Here is a 16,872-nt window from a genome sequence, read left to right on the forward strand (position 1 = left end):
ATGTCGTATATCTGTAGTGTGAGGAATTTGGGATGGTGTTATGCTCAGTAGTGAGGTCCACGATGCCGTAAGTGCTGTAAGGGGTGTGGGTATGCTCCTCATCTTTGTCTCCTGGGTCATGATGTGATACAGGGTATAAGTTCCTATTTAGGAGTATTCCCATGATGGAATGGTACTTAAAGAACCAAACTGGATAACATCTAGTTATGGTTAGTATAAAAAGTCAAGTGCACCCCATTGTCAAATAAAAAATTACCTCCAAGAATATTCTAAAACAAATCAGTAAATACAAGTAGGAAGGGAGCATAAAAGGGACATGGGGAGGGGGAGAGAAAGAGAGAGATTAATATACCACAAACCATTTCTTAATCTCTTAAATTCTCTGTGTCCCAGCTAATGGAAAAATTAGCTGCTTATGCATAGAAGCCAGTGTTGATTTGTTCTTATTATTAGTAAGGTAATTATTTGCTCAGCCCAAGAGAAAAGGCCATATATCCTATTAAAGAAGAGCTAGTTTTTCATGCATTCCATATGGGTCTGAACATTGGGATGGAATTTAAATCAGTGACTCAACAAGCAAGTCTTACACAAAGATTAGATTGAAAACACTGCCGTTGGGAAAGAATACCATGATGGCCATTCACCATACACATGAAGCAGAGAGGAAGCTTCTAAACAAGTTGGCCTTGAGCAGTATTCAGTTCACTCCAGATAATATGGAAAGGGAGAACAGAGGGGGAGTTTCTGAGGAACTGTCCAGAGTGGCTGTACAAAGACAAATGGGATGGGGAGAAGAATAAGACCAGTGCTTACACTGTGCTGCATTGTCCTCCACACAGTCCTCTGGGAAGCAAGAGGAAAACAAATTTAAAGGAAAAAGAAAAAGAGATTATTCTATACACAATAACACATCATGGGTACAATGGTTAGCTTTATAGGTTGGCATTCCTCTTACCCACAATCCCTCAGAATGGCTGCATGAGTATTTGAGAACTTCGCATACACAAGACAAGGTTGAGTACTTACTGGGCTAAGCCATCACTCACTTGATGAAGGAACTTCCAAGTCTGGCTTTTTAAAAGGATTTACTTTATAAAATGTGTTCCTCTAAGGAATACAAGTTAGAGTACATTTTTGCTCTAATGAAAGAGCTGGAGTAAGTCACAGACAGTCCCTGCCCCAGTGCATTCCAGAGCCATCTAGCACATTGAGCTCTAATTTTCCGAGCTGTACAACTAATTGCCTTTTAGAGTGGATAATTTGAAACACCTCTGTACGCTCAGATCTGAAAACTCAAGCTACTTTGTGCTGAATTATTTTTGCAGTCGATAACTTCTGGTGAATTGGAACTTCCTTCAAAAAAATCATAGCTTTGCATCCGATTATTTAAGAGAATTCACAGGGGATAAATTTAAGAAAACGGGAAGAGAACCAGCCAGTCTCTTTGTGAGTGCAAAGTGGCCTATTTAACTGAAAATCCTGAATAGTCAGTGGGTACAAGAGAGCTGCTAATGTGAGACCAGGCAACAAAAAATACACTGGATGGGAAGATCAGTGTTTGCAGCAGCCTTCGTAGATGGCATTTGTATCCTTCAATAAATGGTGGCTGCTGGCAGTAAGGGCTATGATATTTTCACATGAGCTGGCTTTCCCCGAACAGCTGAATTTATACAAATCTATTCATTCATTCTTGGAGAACTGAAATACTTTAGGGCGGTAGGTTTGAAACCTGCTGATTATAGCAACTGTGTTTTAGGCTTATATAATTTTGACAAAACAATGAAAATATTTCCAACCTCTATAAAAGAATTTACAACTTCCTTGTACATGTAACAAAGAGGTTAAATAATAGTACTAATACATTTTTATGTAATGCCTCTTTTGTGTAAGTTTTAACATATACTTGAGATTGAGCTCTATAATTACCAGTTCTCTCTCTCTCCCTTTCTCTCTCTCTCTCTCTCTCTCTCTCTCTCTCTCTCTCACACACACACACACACACACACACACACACAATCCAGCTTTCCAAAAACTGACATCAGAACACATTCCAACACATCCCAAGGTTAACACCACAGGTACAGATTTAAGCGGCATTCAGAAGTAACACTCTGAGAGCCGTCTAGTTAAGTTACTTTCATTTTGGCCCAGAAGAGGTAGGATGGTTAGAGATTTCGTTTGATGCTGGCCTTTGAAGCGCTTTCTCTACCTAAGCGAAGAAATGAAGGGAACTCTTTTCCAGTTATCCTTCTTTTCTGGGACACATGCTTCTTATAAATATTCAGGAAATATCTTTTCAGGGGAAAACTAAAACAGGAGCAGGTAACATGAGCCTTGTTTGGAAACAAGTTGAAATGGGCTGTATTGGAGAGCAGCCTCATCTGTGGGTCTAGTTTTTTGTTCCTTGAAGACGATCATGTCTGACATCAGGCTCCTCCTTTCTTCTGTTCCAATGAACATCCAGATTTTAAAAGGCAAAAGCCTTGCGGGAACCAAGGCCTCAAATGGTGAGAGATATTAGCTCGGGGCCTACCTTGTGTTTCTTAGGAATAACCTTAGGGTAGGTCTTTTTGATGTGGAAACCACTTCTCATTCTTAGGAGCTAAGGAATAAAGTAACTTGTGTGGGCTTACCTACTACCTGACACTTATTTAATCTCTGGAGGAGCTGGTGACTCAGTCCACCGGCTGTGAACTACAAATTTCTAATTTCTTACAGGTGGGGAAGGGATCAGAATGTAATGCAATAAAAATAAGGAGTCAAAGTGCAATTCTTACTTATTGTGAAGTCACAACAACAAGGAAGTAGTACTACATGCTACCAAAGAATGTTTTGTGATAATGTTTGGCTGTGTCTGGTCTTTGGGTTTCACTTCTGACCTGATGATTAGCTATTACTAATTACTTTCAGAAAAACAATAATCATACATATTTTGAAGGTATATTCAATCAGTTGATTATCTGCTAATACTTTCAAAATCCTGTTATTTGAGGGCGTCTTTAAGGTCACCAATTAAGTTTCTCTTTAAAAATGCTCCAATTCCAATTTTCATATTTATCAGACTTTCAAACCTGAGGTGAATGAGATATATCCTTTTCAGAGGTTTTTAAGTGTATAATTCAGTATTGTTAGCTGCAGGTACTATTTTTCACATCATGTCTGTAAAATTTATTCACCTGACATGTACTACAGTTCTTGAATTAGATTTTGTAAAATTCTTGAAAGACTTAACCTCTTCTAATGACTCAGAGCCAAGTAAAATGCAGGGAAATGGATAAAACCTAAACTCATCATTTGTGCAGCTAGTTAGCAAGATACACAAAGCAATTTGTGAAGGAGAACCCAAATGAAAGAATCGAAAGAAAAACATCACTCTTTGACTCCATAGGCTAGCTGTTTGGCAGAATTGAATTGGCTATTTAAAAGAAAAATCATGACTAATTTTAAACTTTTCCTGAATTAATGGTTGACTATAGAAATAAGCCAGGAAAATAGGTTGAAACAATTACATATGATACCCTTTCCCCAAACCTTCACAGAAAGCAGGATTACTTGCTAACAAATGGTAACACAGTTATCACACAATTCAGCAGTTAACAACTACAGTTGCCCTTTATTTTGACACTTAATGGACAGCTCTTTATGTTGTAAGTTCATTAGATTTTTTTTAATAGAGAAAAATGCTGAAGTATACTTACATGGAGGTCATACACAACCAATTTAATCTTATGAGTTTTAGACTGTAGAAGGATATTAACTGAAATCATAAAGTAATTTATAACAGTGACTAATAAAAGTATTTTCATAACCAGCAACTCTTAAGACCTGGGTTTATATGACAGAATCAGACATGGTTCACATGCTTTAGCACCTTCAGGTTTTTTTATCTGTTAATTTTACATCAAGATAATTGGCAAAGCAATGTAAACAGCACTAACAATTACAGGTATATAAATTCTTTATAGTACTATAAACTGAAGAAATGGAATAGGATATTATCAGGCAGTATTTCTTTGAATTGATGAGCTTTTAATTTTGTTATGCCAAATCTGGCTTTTAAAACACATTCAAAAATTTGTGTTTAGTATGTTTATGGTTGTAATTTCCAAGTAAATTGCTCTGATGATAGCATTCTGTGCATGATGCACATTTAAACGGCTCAAAGAGTGACTATTTCTAAGGCTTTCAACCTTTAAAACACATATAGAAAATGCCCAATGATTTAGGGTTTCTTGGCAGACCTTCAAATAGAAAACCTCATGTAAGAAGTCATAATAAAGTAACATTCTTTCATCATTGAATAAATAACCATTTTAAGAAAAGAAATGAAGCAGATGAATAAGAAATGTGCTAATGTAATTACATCTCTGCAAGAACTGGTAACTGAGTTTTCAAATTATTTCAGAAGAATTATGAAGTTGAAAATGTGGCCATTGCACCAGAGGATTGATATAAGATTTCTTAGCTAATCTAATTCATGACCTAAAAAAAAATTCCATTACTGACCACTATTCTAATGAAGACCCAGAGTGGATATAAGAAAGAGATAACGTCTACAATCAACCGCTTTAGAATCCCCTAACCTGGCTTTGCAGCATGAGCGCCTAGGGTCAGAGAGTATGTTCTCTGTTCATTCATATGGGAGAGTTACTCACCAGCCGGTCCAAGCTTGTGCCTGCAGCAGTTGTGGGTCTCTCCTCAGGATTATAGGGCCTGAAACGTGTGTTAAAATTTTCAGGAGCTGAGCGGGCAGATCTAAGAGCAGGAGCTGGTTTGGGCTGGCCACATCCCTGGAATACCTGGAGAAGTAGAGAAGTTACTTTGGAATGTCCTCTTAAAACCAGGACACAGATGTGTGCCATACAGCCCTTCCCATGTTTTTCATGGAATTGGACCGCCAGTAAACTCTCATTTTGAAACTGAAACACATACAAACCTGTAAGAGACAGAAAGAATTTCCCCACACAGGGACAGGGACTTCCATGTTCTCTGACTCATTGATGTATGCCAATCCTTATCTGGTCTAGAATCTGGTATTTGTCAATGTGCCAATTTCACCCAAATGTATCTATAGTCCCCACACCATTGCTCAGTACTTCTTTTATAGACATAGGGAGAAACATTAGCATGGTTCAACATCCATGTCTGTAAGCAGCTGCTAAACCAAGTGATGCTCTCTGTTCTTATTTCAGCTGTCATTCTGTAAACACATATACTTTTGTGATTGTTTATGACCACAGCTGTCACAATTTTTGTTCTTTTTTTGGGGGGGGTCCAGTCATGGGGCCTGAACTCTGGGCCTGGGCGCTGTCCCTCAGCTCTTCAGCTCAAGGCTAGTGCTGTACCACTTGAGCCACAGTGCCACTTCTGGCGCTGAGGAATCGAACCCAGGGCCTCATGCATGCAAGACAAGCACTCTACCACTGCGCCACCTTCCCAGCCCCAACAATTTTTGTTCTTTTCCTTGATTGTTTCACCATTTAAATGGTTCCCTAGCATACGGCTAAAGAACTGTCTAGTGTTTTTAAGGATAAGAAGCAATAAATATGTCTACTAAAAAAAAAAACAACAAACCAACAAAACATGCCTTTTACCTAAACTTCAGTCTAAACTAGTGTCATCAAATAAATGTTTATCAGTACATGCATCTTTTAAAAAGTGTCTTAAACCAACACACACAAAGAACAATGTTATGAACTGATGGGTTGTCAGTAGTAATGTACCCAGTGGCTCATGGGAGCCCAAACCTATATTTCCAGTAGAAACAGTGGTTCAGTATTTGTTCATTTGGTGTCTGCCTGGACTTTATTGGATGTAACTACAGCATATAATGAGAATCAACTGTATTAAAAATAGGTATTATAATAGGTATTTTATAGGATGATTTTAGGATTAAATGGTCTTGCCAGATACATTCATATACTTGAATTTGGCATTCAGTAAACACCTCTTTGGGATTCGTGTTATCAAGACAAATGTATTTCATGTGTAACATATAATGCCAAATAACTTGAGGGACTTCCCTTTGAATAACAAACATGTCTACTGGAAGAATTCTTTGAAAACACTCTCCTGAGCAATGGTGTGGAAATAGGACAAGCAAATGTGGATGAAATCAATATAATGACAGTTTCTTCTCATTTTCTTGTTGACAGCTGTTCTTGTCACAATTAGGGTTGTCATGGGAAATCAAACATTCTATTGTAATGAACTTAGGGACTGAGTTGCCAGTTCTTTTTCACAGTGATTTCACTCAGGGTGGTGTGGGAGTCCTTCCTCTGCTGTTTCTAGAAGGCAGAAAACTTCATGCCAGTTATCAAGATGTAATACTTTTCCTAGATTTATGAAAAACATTTCAGGACATTTTGATGAAGTCTAACTTTGTTCTTCTTCCCTTCCTTTCCCTTCCCTTCCCTTCCTTTCCCTTCCCTTCCCTTCCCTTCCCTTCCCCTCCCCTCCTCTTCCCTCCCTTCCTGTCCCTTCCCTCCCCTCCCTTCCTTCCTTCCTTCCTTCTTTCCTTCTTTCTTATCTTTCTTTGTGCTTGCTTGCTTGGCTGGAGCTTTACTGCTTCTAGCCTTGTTTTCAGCTGGTTATTTTGGAGAAAGAGTCTCATAAAATTTTCTGCCTGCAGTGGCTTCAAATCTTGATCTTCCAGGTCTCAGATTCCCAAATAGCTAGGATTACAGGTGTGAGCCAATGGCATCAAGCTGTTAGATCTATTTGTATATAGAGTATAAATCTTTTCATAGATACTTAAAAAATTTAAGACTATGTGAGCTTATTTGTAACTTGCATATGTATATTCCTTCTGGCATTCCTTCTGTTTTTGTTATTTGATTTCTTGTTGTTTAAACTAAGCACTTTTCATCATACATAGTATGTAATTCTACTGAGGTAGGCACAGAGAGAGAGAGAAAGAGAGAGCCCTTGAGTGTCATTCCCAATGACAAATTCCATCTTGAGGCACACACAATTCATTTTGCCTTACCACTACAGCTAATTTCTCTTCTGTTGCATTCCAAAATTCTCCTTCAACTCAGCATTTTGCACAGCAGGAGTACTTTGTCTTGGCATTCTTTAAGATTGGTCTTAACACACTATTGATTATTCTCTCTTACAATTTCTGAAGTTGATGGTATAAACCAGTGTGATAAAGATAGTGGGCCCTTTTCTCCTGGTGCCTAAATCACATCCCCATGGCAAGGTCGTTGCTGATGGAAGAGTATTAACATTTCCAAAGCTCCAGGGATCTGTTGCATGTGCTATTTTGGATTGCTTTGAAAATGACTACTGACTTTTAAAAAGCATAAAGCCCAAGGCAACAAAACAGCAGTGGCCTTGTGGAAAGTTCCTGAAGCCCAGACTGAAAGAGTTAATAAACCTTAATTGCTGTCTGGGTAAAAGCTAAATCAGAGGAACTTGTGATGGCCCGCTAGTAATACTAGTGTTGCAGGGAGACAATTCATCAGAATAGAAAAAAAAAATTGCCATGAAGATTTTTGTTGTTGTTGTTTGTTTTGGGGTTGTGACTGAACTGTTACAGGGCATAGGTTAATTAACATTTTTTGGGAGCCTGGAATTTGATGATGGAGAGATTTGGTGAGGGAGAGAGATTGCTGGGTCTATGATCCAAACTGAATAAAACACAGACTTCTAATTATTTGGGAAACCACAGTTCATCCCATAGGCAGGTAGAAGCCTACATAAAAATGTCATGTTGATGTCAAGCTTAAATGGTCTCTTCATCTATTTTATCATTCCTTTAGAAAAACAGAACTGTCATAAGAGAAATGGTCAGTTTGGAAGTTCTAAGCTTAGCATTCACAGCTGATTTTCGGTATTTGACAAAACTTCCCAAGGCGAATTGAAAAGATGTACCAGAATGCCAACTGCCCTGCTTTTGCTTAGTACTGATAAAAGAACCCTGTATTAGTCTCATACAAGAGAAATCTTGACCTTCTTAAATTCCTAAACTGAAGCTTGTTTCTAGTGTGGTGAAGTTATAGGAACTGGGGCTTTGAGAAGCTGATTAGTTGTCCTCATGAACAGGATTGATGTCTTGAGGAAAGACAGACTCTGTTGTTCCTCAGCCACTTAGTTTATTGTATTTGGTTATATCTGCCTGAAAGACTAAGATTATATGCAATCCGTTAGAAAAAAATTGAAAAACTATATAGGGTTCACCAATTGAAAGGAAAAAATTTCTTATGTAAGGAATTAGGGTGATTTCAATTTTTTGAGTTGGCTAAAACAGAAAGGAAATATCGTTAAAGTTTTGTGGCTCATGAAGCCCAGGGTCAGGTTAAAATAAAGGTCCAATGAACCCTTTCTCTGGTGACCTAATTCCCTTATATTTTATCTCTTGAAGAAGAGAAGAAATAGATGAAAAAGTATGTGAAGCTAAAGGCCTTTGGTTGGTTGGTTAAATGAAAGTCAGTAGATCAAGTGGTCAAGGTTGGAGGTATAATTTTGGACCCTTAGATAAAGATCATTTTAAAGCCCTGAAACTGACTGTGTTTATCAAGGGGAAGTATAGAGATATATTGGGGTGAGCTAGGGCTGGCCATGCCTATATTTACAGCTTCCTCTATCAGCCTCAGTTTCTTCAGTCAAGTGGGAGTAATAATACTACTTAGTACACAGATAAGCTAAAGTGATCCAAGATAATGTACCAGGCAGGGAAAACAGAACCCAACATCTCGAAAAGCAAGTGCTTGATTCTATTACTTAGTGATATCATTGTATAAATGGTACTGCCCAGAAATTTTGCTTCCTGAATAAGGAAATATGAAAGAAGAGAAACATCTGGGCTGATGTTTCTTCACTATTTTCACACAATCTTATTTGCAAGGAGCTCAAAGCTGTTACAAGGGCTTCTGTGTCAAATTAGGTCTTTTTGCTAATGCTACTCTGGTAAAGGACTCGTTAAAAGGAAGGTTGATATTTGTTCTGTGCCCTCAAACTATTTGGCAATGTTTTCTCCAGGAATTTCTCACAAAATTGGTGGTCTGGAGAACAAGCTCTGAGCTATACCAGGGAGATGGTTATAACCTGCCAAGAGGAGGAGGAGAAGCAGTGATTCAAATAAAAACTGCATCTATTTGGAGGCACTTGTGATGCAAATCTGCCACCGGTAACCTTTAATTTGAGAGAATACCATTTCCAGACACTATTGTCTTCTCTTTACAATAAGATAGTCCTTTCTAGAGGAGGTAGCGCCAGGGCCAGGCCGAGTCCCCTTGTTGTAGACTAAATCATTAGGTCTACCCCTTTAAAAAAATAATACGGGCAGTGTTATCTCCTGCTGGCTTCCCCACAAGAGATATTGAAAGGGATAATTAGATAATTCCAGAAAGTATTTGAAAGCTCTGATGTAGACAAATGCTGCAGATGTTCAAAGGAATTATCTTTCTTACCTGGCTGACTCAAAAGATGTTTGAATATCAGGAGGATATCTGGCTCCTGAATCCGCTCTCTTAAGAGGATTACTAAGATAATGTCTCAGAAGTACATTGGCATTCTGAGATTAAGGCAGCTGACATTAAGATAGAAAGTGCTGGGTGAAGAGACATTTTACAGTTTGGGAGGGGTGAGGAAGAGCAGGGCAGGGAAGTGTGATATATTGGGTTTAGGTGCCGAGCTTTAAGTTTTTAAATATAAGTATTGAGGACCAAAATATTGCAGCATTTTAAAGTATTTTTCTTAAGCTAACAGGGTGTATGTGGTATGTTTTTTTTTCCAGAACACACATTCACTTCTACACCTATATCTCATCTATTTAATCTCTACGTGGTCTCTGGGAGCTCAATATATATTTAACAAAGTCATTACTAGAAACCTGAGAAGCAGTGCTTGCATATATAACCTGGTCTCATCTCCTGTGTTTTTAAATAAAATCCCTTCCGCCCCCAATTTTCACCAGGAGCTCTTAGAGTAGGAAAGATGTTTCTGTTTTTGTGTACTGTTTTGAAACTTGCAAATGGAACTAGAGTGCTGTATAGATTTAGACAGACTTGATGTTTTCAAAGTAATGTTTTGCTTACTTATTTGATTCTAATTTATATTACAGTGCTAATGATTGAAGTATTTGTTCACTCTTCAGGGGAATTCCAATCTACCATGTTCATACCCAAGGAAAGAAAAACTCTCATATCTGCTCAGGTCTATGTGTAATTGGCCCAAAAGTGGCCATTCAAACTGCTAAACAAAATATTCAAGATTTTTAATATCATTTATGAGCAACAGAATGGTATTTCTTAGAGTTCTTAAAGGTAGTTCTTGAAATTCAATGTCAAGGTACCAGCAGATTTATCTGGTGAAGATTCTCTGATAGATTCCAAGATACTACTTTCTTGCTGTGTCCTTCTGTAGAAAAGGGCTACAAAAGTCCCCTAATCTCCTTTTTTAGGAACTATTCCCATATTTGTCTCTCAAAGACCCCAGATCTTAATACTAGCACCTTACAGGGAAGTTTTAACAAGTGAATTTGTGTGCAAACCTACATTAAACCATAACAGCTCATAAATAAGAGCCTAAAAGCTTGGGATACCAGCTTCCCTCTTTTCCCTTAAACTCATACTACCTTGCTATCACATGGTCTCCCCAAGTTTCAAGGGTAGTGTGAAGATAAAGTGGATGAAGTGTCTGGAGACATGGCTCAAGTGGTTGAGCACTTGACTAACAAGTATGAGGTCATAAATTCAAAACCTAGTACCACAAATAAAAGGTGAGATGTACACATGAGACACTGAAAACTGTGATGTATAAAAACTTAGGATTTTTAACTGACATAACCAATAATTAGATAAGATAATAATGTACACATTCTGGGGGGCAATTTAAGCTCTTTGAAGAATAGGATTTTATACATTTTGCTTATCATAGTATTCCAGAATCTATGAGTTCTCTGCATATACTTGGTTTTTTTAAAACAATCAGTAATGAAAGATTATGAATGAAATTTTTAACTATAATTACCCTAGCTTGTAAACTGTTTTGAAGGCAAATATCATGAGAGGAAAATGTTAAAAAAGGAAAACCATGTATTGAATGTGTAAGGTAGATGCTAACTCTTCTATGTGTTTAATAGACTATTTCAAATAATTAGCTTTTCAAAATCAAGGATGAATACTTGTTCAGGTTTGCAAAATGAATCATAAGTCCATGCTTAAAAAATGACATTTTAGCTGGGCACCATTTTCTTATGTCTCTAATCCAAGATACTCAGGAGGGTGGGATCTGAGATCTTGATTCAAAGCCAGCGAGGACAGAATAGTCTATAATTTTTTTACCTCCAATTAACCCTCAGAAGGCTGGAAAAAGGGTTTGTGGTTGGAAGAGCAGATATGGTTTAAGTAGTAGAGCACCAGCCCTGAGTGAAAAAAAGCTCAGGGAAATCACCCCAGCTCTAAGTTCAAGCCCTAGAATTGGCATGCACATATGCACACATTCGCGCACACACACACACATACACACACTCGCGCGCGCACACACACACACACACACAAAGATATTTTTGTTCCAATTAATGTGCCAAATTAAAGCAAACTAAACCTTCAACTTTAATTAAAGTAATAACTAGCACCAAACATCCTGCTGCTTCATTATTTGACTGTACTTATTGTAGTTGAGAAGCCAGTTAGAAAGTGGATGACTTTGTACACAGAATAGTCAGATTTGCTCTCTGATTGGTGAGGGCTGAGGTAAGAGCTACAGGCAATTGACATACAATGTCCCCCTTATTTGAAATGTTAAGCTCCAAGGATACCCCTCCCCAATGGATACCTGAAACCACAGCTGGTACTAAATCTTATGTGTATCGTCTTCCCTACACATATATAACTTTTCACCTAAAAGAAGCACGTTATATCTTCTCTGCAGTATATCCAAACTGTCATATTCTTTTGCTTTGGGAAAATCATTCTTATGTAAAATGAGAGTTCTTTGAACATTATAATATTGACGGTCATTCTATAACCAGATGTGGCTACAAGCGACAGACAGGCAGGCAGCATATACAGCATGGATATACTGGGCAAAGGACATGTGTTAAATTCATGTTATCCAGAATGGTACACAATTTAAAATTGATGACTTGTTTGCTTCTGGAATTTTATACTTATTACTTTTGGACAGCAGTTGACTATGGGTAACTAAGAGTGTAGACAGTTAATCCTCAGTTGAAGGAGAAGTACTATGATTAAGCTCTGAGCTCAAGCAATGGCCATTGCTTACATTAGAGTAGCAGGTAACTTGTACTTTATACAATATTACCCCTCCTGATACTAACCTAACCAAAAAAGCAAAAACAGTCTGAGTAGAGAGACACAGTTTTTGTACAGAATCGTAGGCTCTCAAAGTCAGAGTTTGTGGCTGAAATCCATGTTCTGGGAGACATTTCTTATCAGTGTCAACAGCAGTGACTATGTATAGCTAGCCCTGGGGCGTGAACTCAGGGCCTGGGCACTATCCCTCTCTGTGCTCAAGGCTAGTGCTCTACCATTTGAGCCACAGCACTAATTCTGGCTTTTTCAGTGTTCCTTATTGGAAATAAGAGTGTCACAGGCTTTCCTGCCTGGGTTGGCTTCAAACTGTGATCCTCAGATCTCGGCCTCCTGAATAGCTATGATTTATAGATGTGAGCCACGGACACCTGGCTTAAAATAATTTTTAAAAATCATTTTGTTCAAAGTTAGTGGCAACAGGAGCTCTATCATGACCATTATATAAAATTAAGCTGGAGCTTTAGAGTTCAAGTTTACACAATTTATTTTTCTGAGTCCTAACAGCTTTCTGCTAATTTCCTAAGAATTATTATACAAACAAAATATTTCATTGGTAACTTTGTGCTTTAGTTATAAAAACCATTATAGTCATGGCACAAATGTTCTAAAGGTCCAGGTTTTTTTTGGAAATTTCTGTTTGGATTGTCTCTTAAGAAGACATTTTCTTGGCCTTCATTTCAGAATAATCTCTTCTCTCATCTTCTGCCTTCTTTTCTCTTTTCCTCTTCTCCCATTTTCTTTCTCCTTTGTCCTTTTCTCCCTGACTCATGCTTTTCTTTCCTTAAAGATGGATTGCAATGGTTTCTCAGCCAACTTCTCTGGCAAATTCAAACTCCAGGATGGGACCAGCATCCTGTGAGAGGATTTTGGATTCTACTGAATCAAGTCCAGTCATTAGTTTTAGTTTTGGCTCCTTTTCTTGGCTTCAGTTTTTAAAAGCCAGCCACCATGTCAGTTTTAAGACTTAAATATGTACTCCTGATGCATATACAGTTTGGTTCCAGAATATCCATCAGATGTATTCCATACTTCTTAAATTTTTTTAAAATAAAATTCCTACTGTTGGCTTAGGGAGAGTATTTTTTTCCCCTTGAACATTTTACTTTCCTTAAATAGAGAACACCTTGACTTAATATTTTTCTCCCAAAAGGGGAACAGGAAGGGAAGAGTTTCAAGGAATTGAAGGCAACATGTTTTTGGATATGGAGAGGAAAGAAGCCCTAGGGCTCTCTGCCTGGTTAAATGATTATTTCAAATGCTTTTTGCTTGTAGGTTTTATAGCAGTTCTTTTTGTTCACTTTGCAGAATATGAAGGAGCTCAGCCCAGCTTTTTACCACTCCTCATTTAAGCCAGGACTCAACAATATATGTTAAGTGTCACTACTGCAAAAAATGAGTGCTGGGGATGTGAAAATTGGCTATGTCCATGGTCCCATGTTGGTCCTGACAAGAACTCAGGTTGTTACATGTGGTAAGTGACCCAGACTGGAGAGTCTACAATGCTTTCTAAAGCATCCATCCTGGAACTAGCTCTTACTGGCTGATGAGATCACCTGCTAAATTTTCAGGAATTGTACCAAGTGTTAAACACAAGCAACTTACTAAAGATTAAGTTTTACTAACTTAAAATGATATATTAAAATTAAGGGTAGTACATACTCCAAACTAATGGTGCACTAATTATTTTAGTGTTATCTATGATCTTGAAGTTATCTGTTCCAACCACCCATAAAAGAATGGAATATTATATCATAAGATGCTATGTTGTGTTCAGTGATATCACACTAGAACTTGAAACCAGCCATTGTAGGTGTATTTACACTAGAGCAATTGGGAAAAACCATAAGCTAGCATATTTTCCCCCACAGAATTGGCTCTTTTACATAACTACAGAGAGAGGACAGAAGCAACAACTCCTTTAGAATCAAACCAGATCACATGCGCCTTAGTAGAAAGGAAATGCTAAGAGCTGGACATAAGGTCCTGTATGTGAGAATGGGAAGAAGCTCATGCCATTCTTCTAGCACAATCATCACTGCATATGAGAAATACAGACTGGGGAAGAGTTCCCTATATGAACTTGAAAAAAATTTCAGGAGACTAGGACAAAAGTTGGAAGGGAAATTTCAAGAGATCCAGGAAAATGTCTTCCCTTATTCCTAAGAACACACTGAGTGTTGAAAATGAAATTGAGTTTCAATCATCCATTTTTGAGTAGACTACATTAAATATAATCTTCTCATCGTTTTCTGTGAAGTTAAACTGAAAGAAAATCTTAAGATAAATCTCCAAAGGTTAGAAATAATCAGGAGTTTTCCTTTCTCATCAAAATGAGAAAAATGTTAATCTCTTCTACATAGAAGAGGAATTAAAAGTAGTTTGCTTTGGATATATATCCTATAAATGCATTATAAGCATTTTTCTTAAACTTTCATTTATATATATATATATTTTTTTAAAGATGCCTTTCCCTGAAAAATATGGCCTTGTTACAAACAGAAATAGAACAGATCCTGATTTTCTATGCAGTAGTGAAGAAATCAGAGAATAGAAAATGGTTCAAGGTTACTATTCCTTGAAGTAATGTTACAATTGATGGATGGAATACAAAATTTGAATTTGAATAAACCAGAGAAAATCTTGTAAATTTAGAATCATTGAGACTGTATGACTTTCCTTTGAAAACAAAACTAAAGGAGAAATAGAAATAGACCATAAAGCTTTATAAATAGTATGTCCATTTTTTTCTCAGAGATCATGCAGGTAGGAACAGACAATCTGTCAATGAAGTAGGCCAATGTTTTTCCTTCAATGTAAGAATAATAGATTATTGGGCATAGAGCACTGAAATTCCTGTGGTAATGTAGGTGTAGACAACAGCCACCAGCAGCTCTTTCCTGGAGTCTGCTCACGTTGGACATCTATATAGGTCCTTCTCCTCCTCTAGGAAATAATTTTCAGTTGAAAATAACTATATAGTTATAGGATTAAGTGCAGGGGTAAGGATATCAATCTGCTTTTCTGATCTTAGATAATGAAAGTAGAGCCATAGACTCTGGTGGACAAGTTAAACAGCAGAAAATGAGTACTATGACACCTTAAACATATCATAGGTATTTTCAACGATAACCACGAAGATACTTAACCTTTAGGAGTGGTTTTAGATAGTCCATGAGAAGCATTTCACATGAATTGTATCCTTGTTTCATTCAAACAACTCTTTGAGAATTCTTTTAGTCTTCAATTATCTAATTGAGTTTAGATAATATATACATTGCCTCCCCTTCGCCCCCCCCCCCCCAATCACACAGCTGGTAACAGCCAGATCTTTGATGGGTCTGATGTCAAACTCTGACAGATAACTACTATTCTGTAATGTTTTAAAGAGAATACTGGCAAACTTTTAAAGTATTTGCCATTCCTTATTGTTGAGTTCTCTCTGCAGTGTATATTATGAATTCAACTAAGCAAAAAAGAATTGTTTCTTCCATATGTAAAATGAAGTGTTAGGGAAGAGTGTGCATTTGTTCTCATGCCTGCATTTGTGCCTATATTAAGCTATTTCCTTCTTTTTCTATTGCTGTTGATTGTGAGGCCTGGACTCAGGGCCTGGGACAGCTCCCTGAGCTTTTTACTCACCACTAGTGCTCTACCACTTTTATCTGAAGTACCACTTCTCATTTTCTGGTGGTTAATTGGAGATAAGGATCCTGTGGACTTCCCTGCACTGGCTTCAAATGGTGATCCTCAGATCTTAGCCTCCCAAGTAGTTAGGATTTCAGGCATCAGCCACTGGCTAACAAAAGTAGTTTTCTTTACTATAGTGCTGTAGTAGAGTTTGAAGTTTGATATTGTTAGACCTCCAGTACTACTTTTTCTGCTAAGGATGACTTTTGTCTTTTATGGTTCCAATGAATTTTTGGATTGTTTTCTCTATGTCATTGAAAAATGATGTTGAGATTTTAGTGGGCATTGCATTGAGTTTATAGATTGGGGCAGTACTGCCATTTTCATGATATCAATTCTGCCAATCCAGGAGCATGGAAAGTTTTTGCACTTACTTAGGTCTTCTTCAGTTTCCTTTACATTTTTATAGGTTTCACTGCTGAGGTCCTTCACATCCTTGGTTGTTAATTCCTACTTTTCTTTCTTTTTTTTTTTTTTTTTTTTTTTTTTGGTCTGTTATAAGGCCTGAACTCTGGGCCTGGGTGCTGTCTCTCAGCTCTTCAGCTTAAGGCTAGTGCTCTACCACTTACGGCACAGCGCCACTTTTGGCTTTTTCTGCTTATGTGGTGCTGAGGAATCAAACCCAGCAAGGCATGCACTCTACTATTGAGCTACTTTCCCAGTCCCAATTCCTACACATTTTTATGTTTTTTGAGACTATTTCAAATGGAATTGCTTTCCTGATTTCAGCCTTGATCTTCTCATTGTTGGCATATAGGAAAGTTATATTTTGTGTGTGTATGGGTGTGTGTGATTTGATGCTACTTTACCAAGGTTATAATTTTATAAGTTGCTACTATATCAGGGTACAGTAAAGCCACTAGCACAACCATAATCATTATAGCACTATTCACCATAGCCA

The 16,872-nt window shown here is 37.5% G+C and overlaps 1 protein-coding gene across 2 annotated transcripts in view; it reads right to left on the minus strand.

Annotated features, from left to right (window-relative positions):
• Positions 1-16,872, minus strand: part of Gpc6 (glypican 6) — a 965,911-nt gene that overhangs the window by 75,178 nt on the left and 873,861 nt on the right. Inside the window, exons 6-7 of one of the 2 annotated variants that reach the window (XM_013022979.1) lie at positions 4,656-4,799; positions 814-843 (exon numbers count right to left, since the gene is read on the minus strand). In XM_013022979.1, coding sequence (XP_012878433.1) covers positions 814-843; positions 4,656-4,799 — 174 coding nt within the window. The remainder of the gene's footprint in view (positions 1-813; positions 844-4,655; positions 4,800-16,872) is intronic. The other variant, XM_013022980.1, reaches the window with a different exon arrangement.

This window comes from Dipodomys ordii, unplaced genomic scaffold (genome assembly GCF_000151885.1).
Source record: "Dipodomys ordii isolate 6190 unplaced genomic scaffold, Dord_2.0 Scaffold65, whole genome shotgun sequence".
In the NCBI taxonomy this organism is placed as follows: Eukaryota; Metazoa; Chordata; class Mammalia; order Rodentia; family Heteromyidae; genus Dipodomys; species Dipodomys ordii.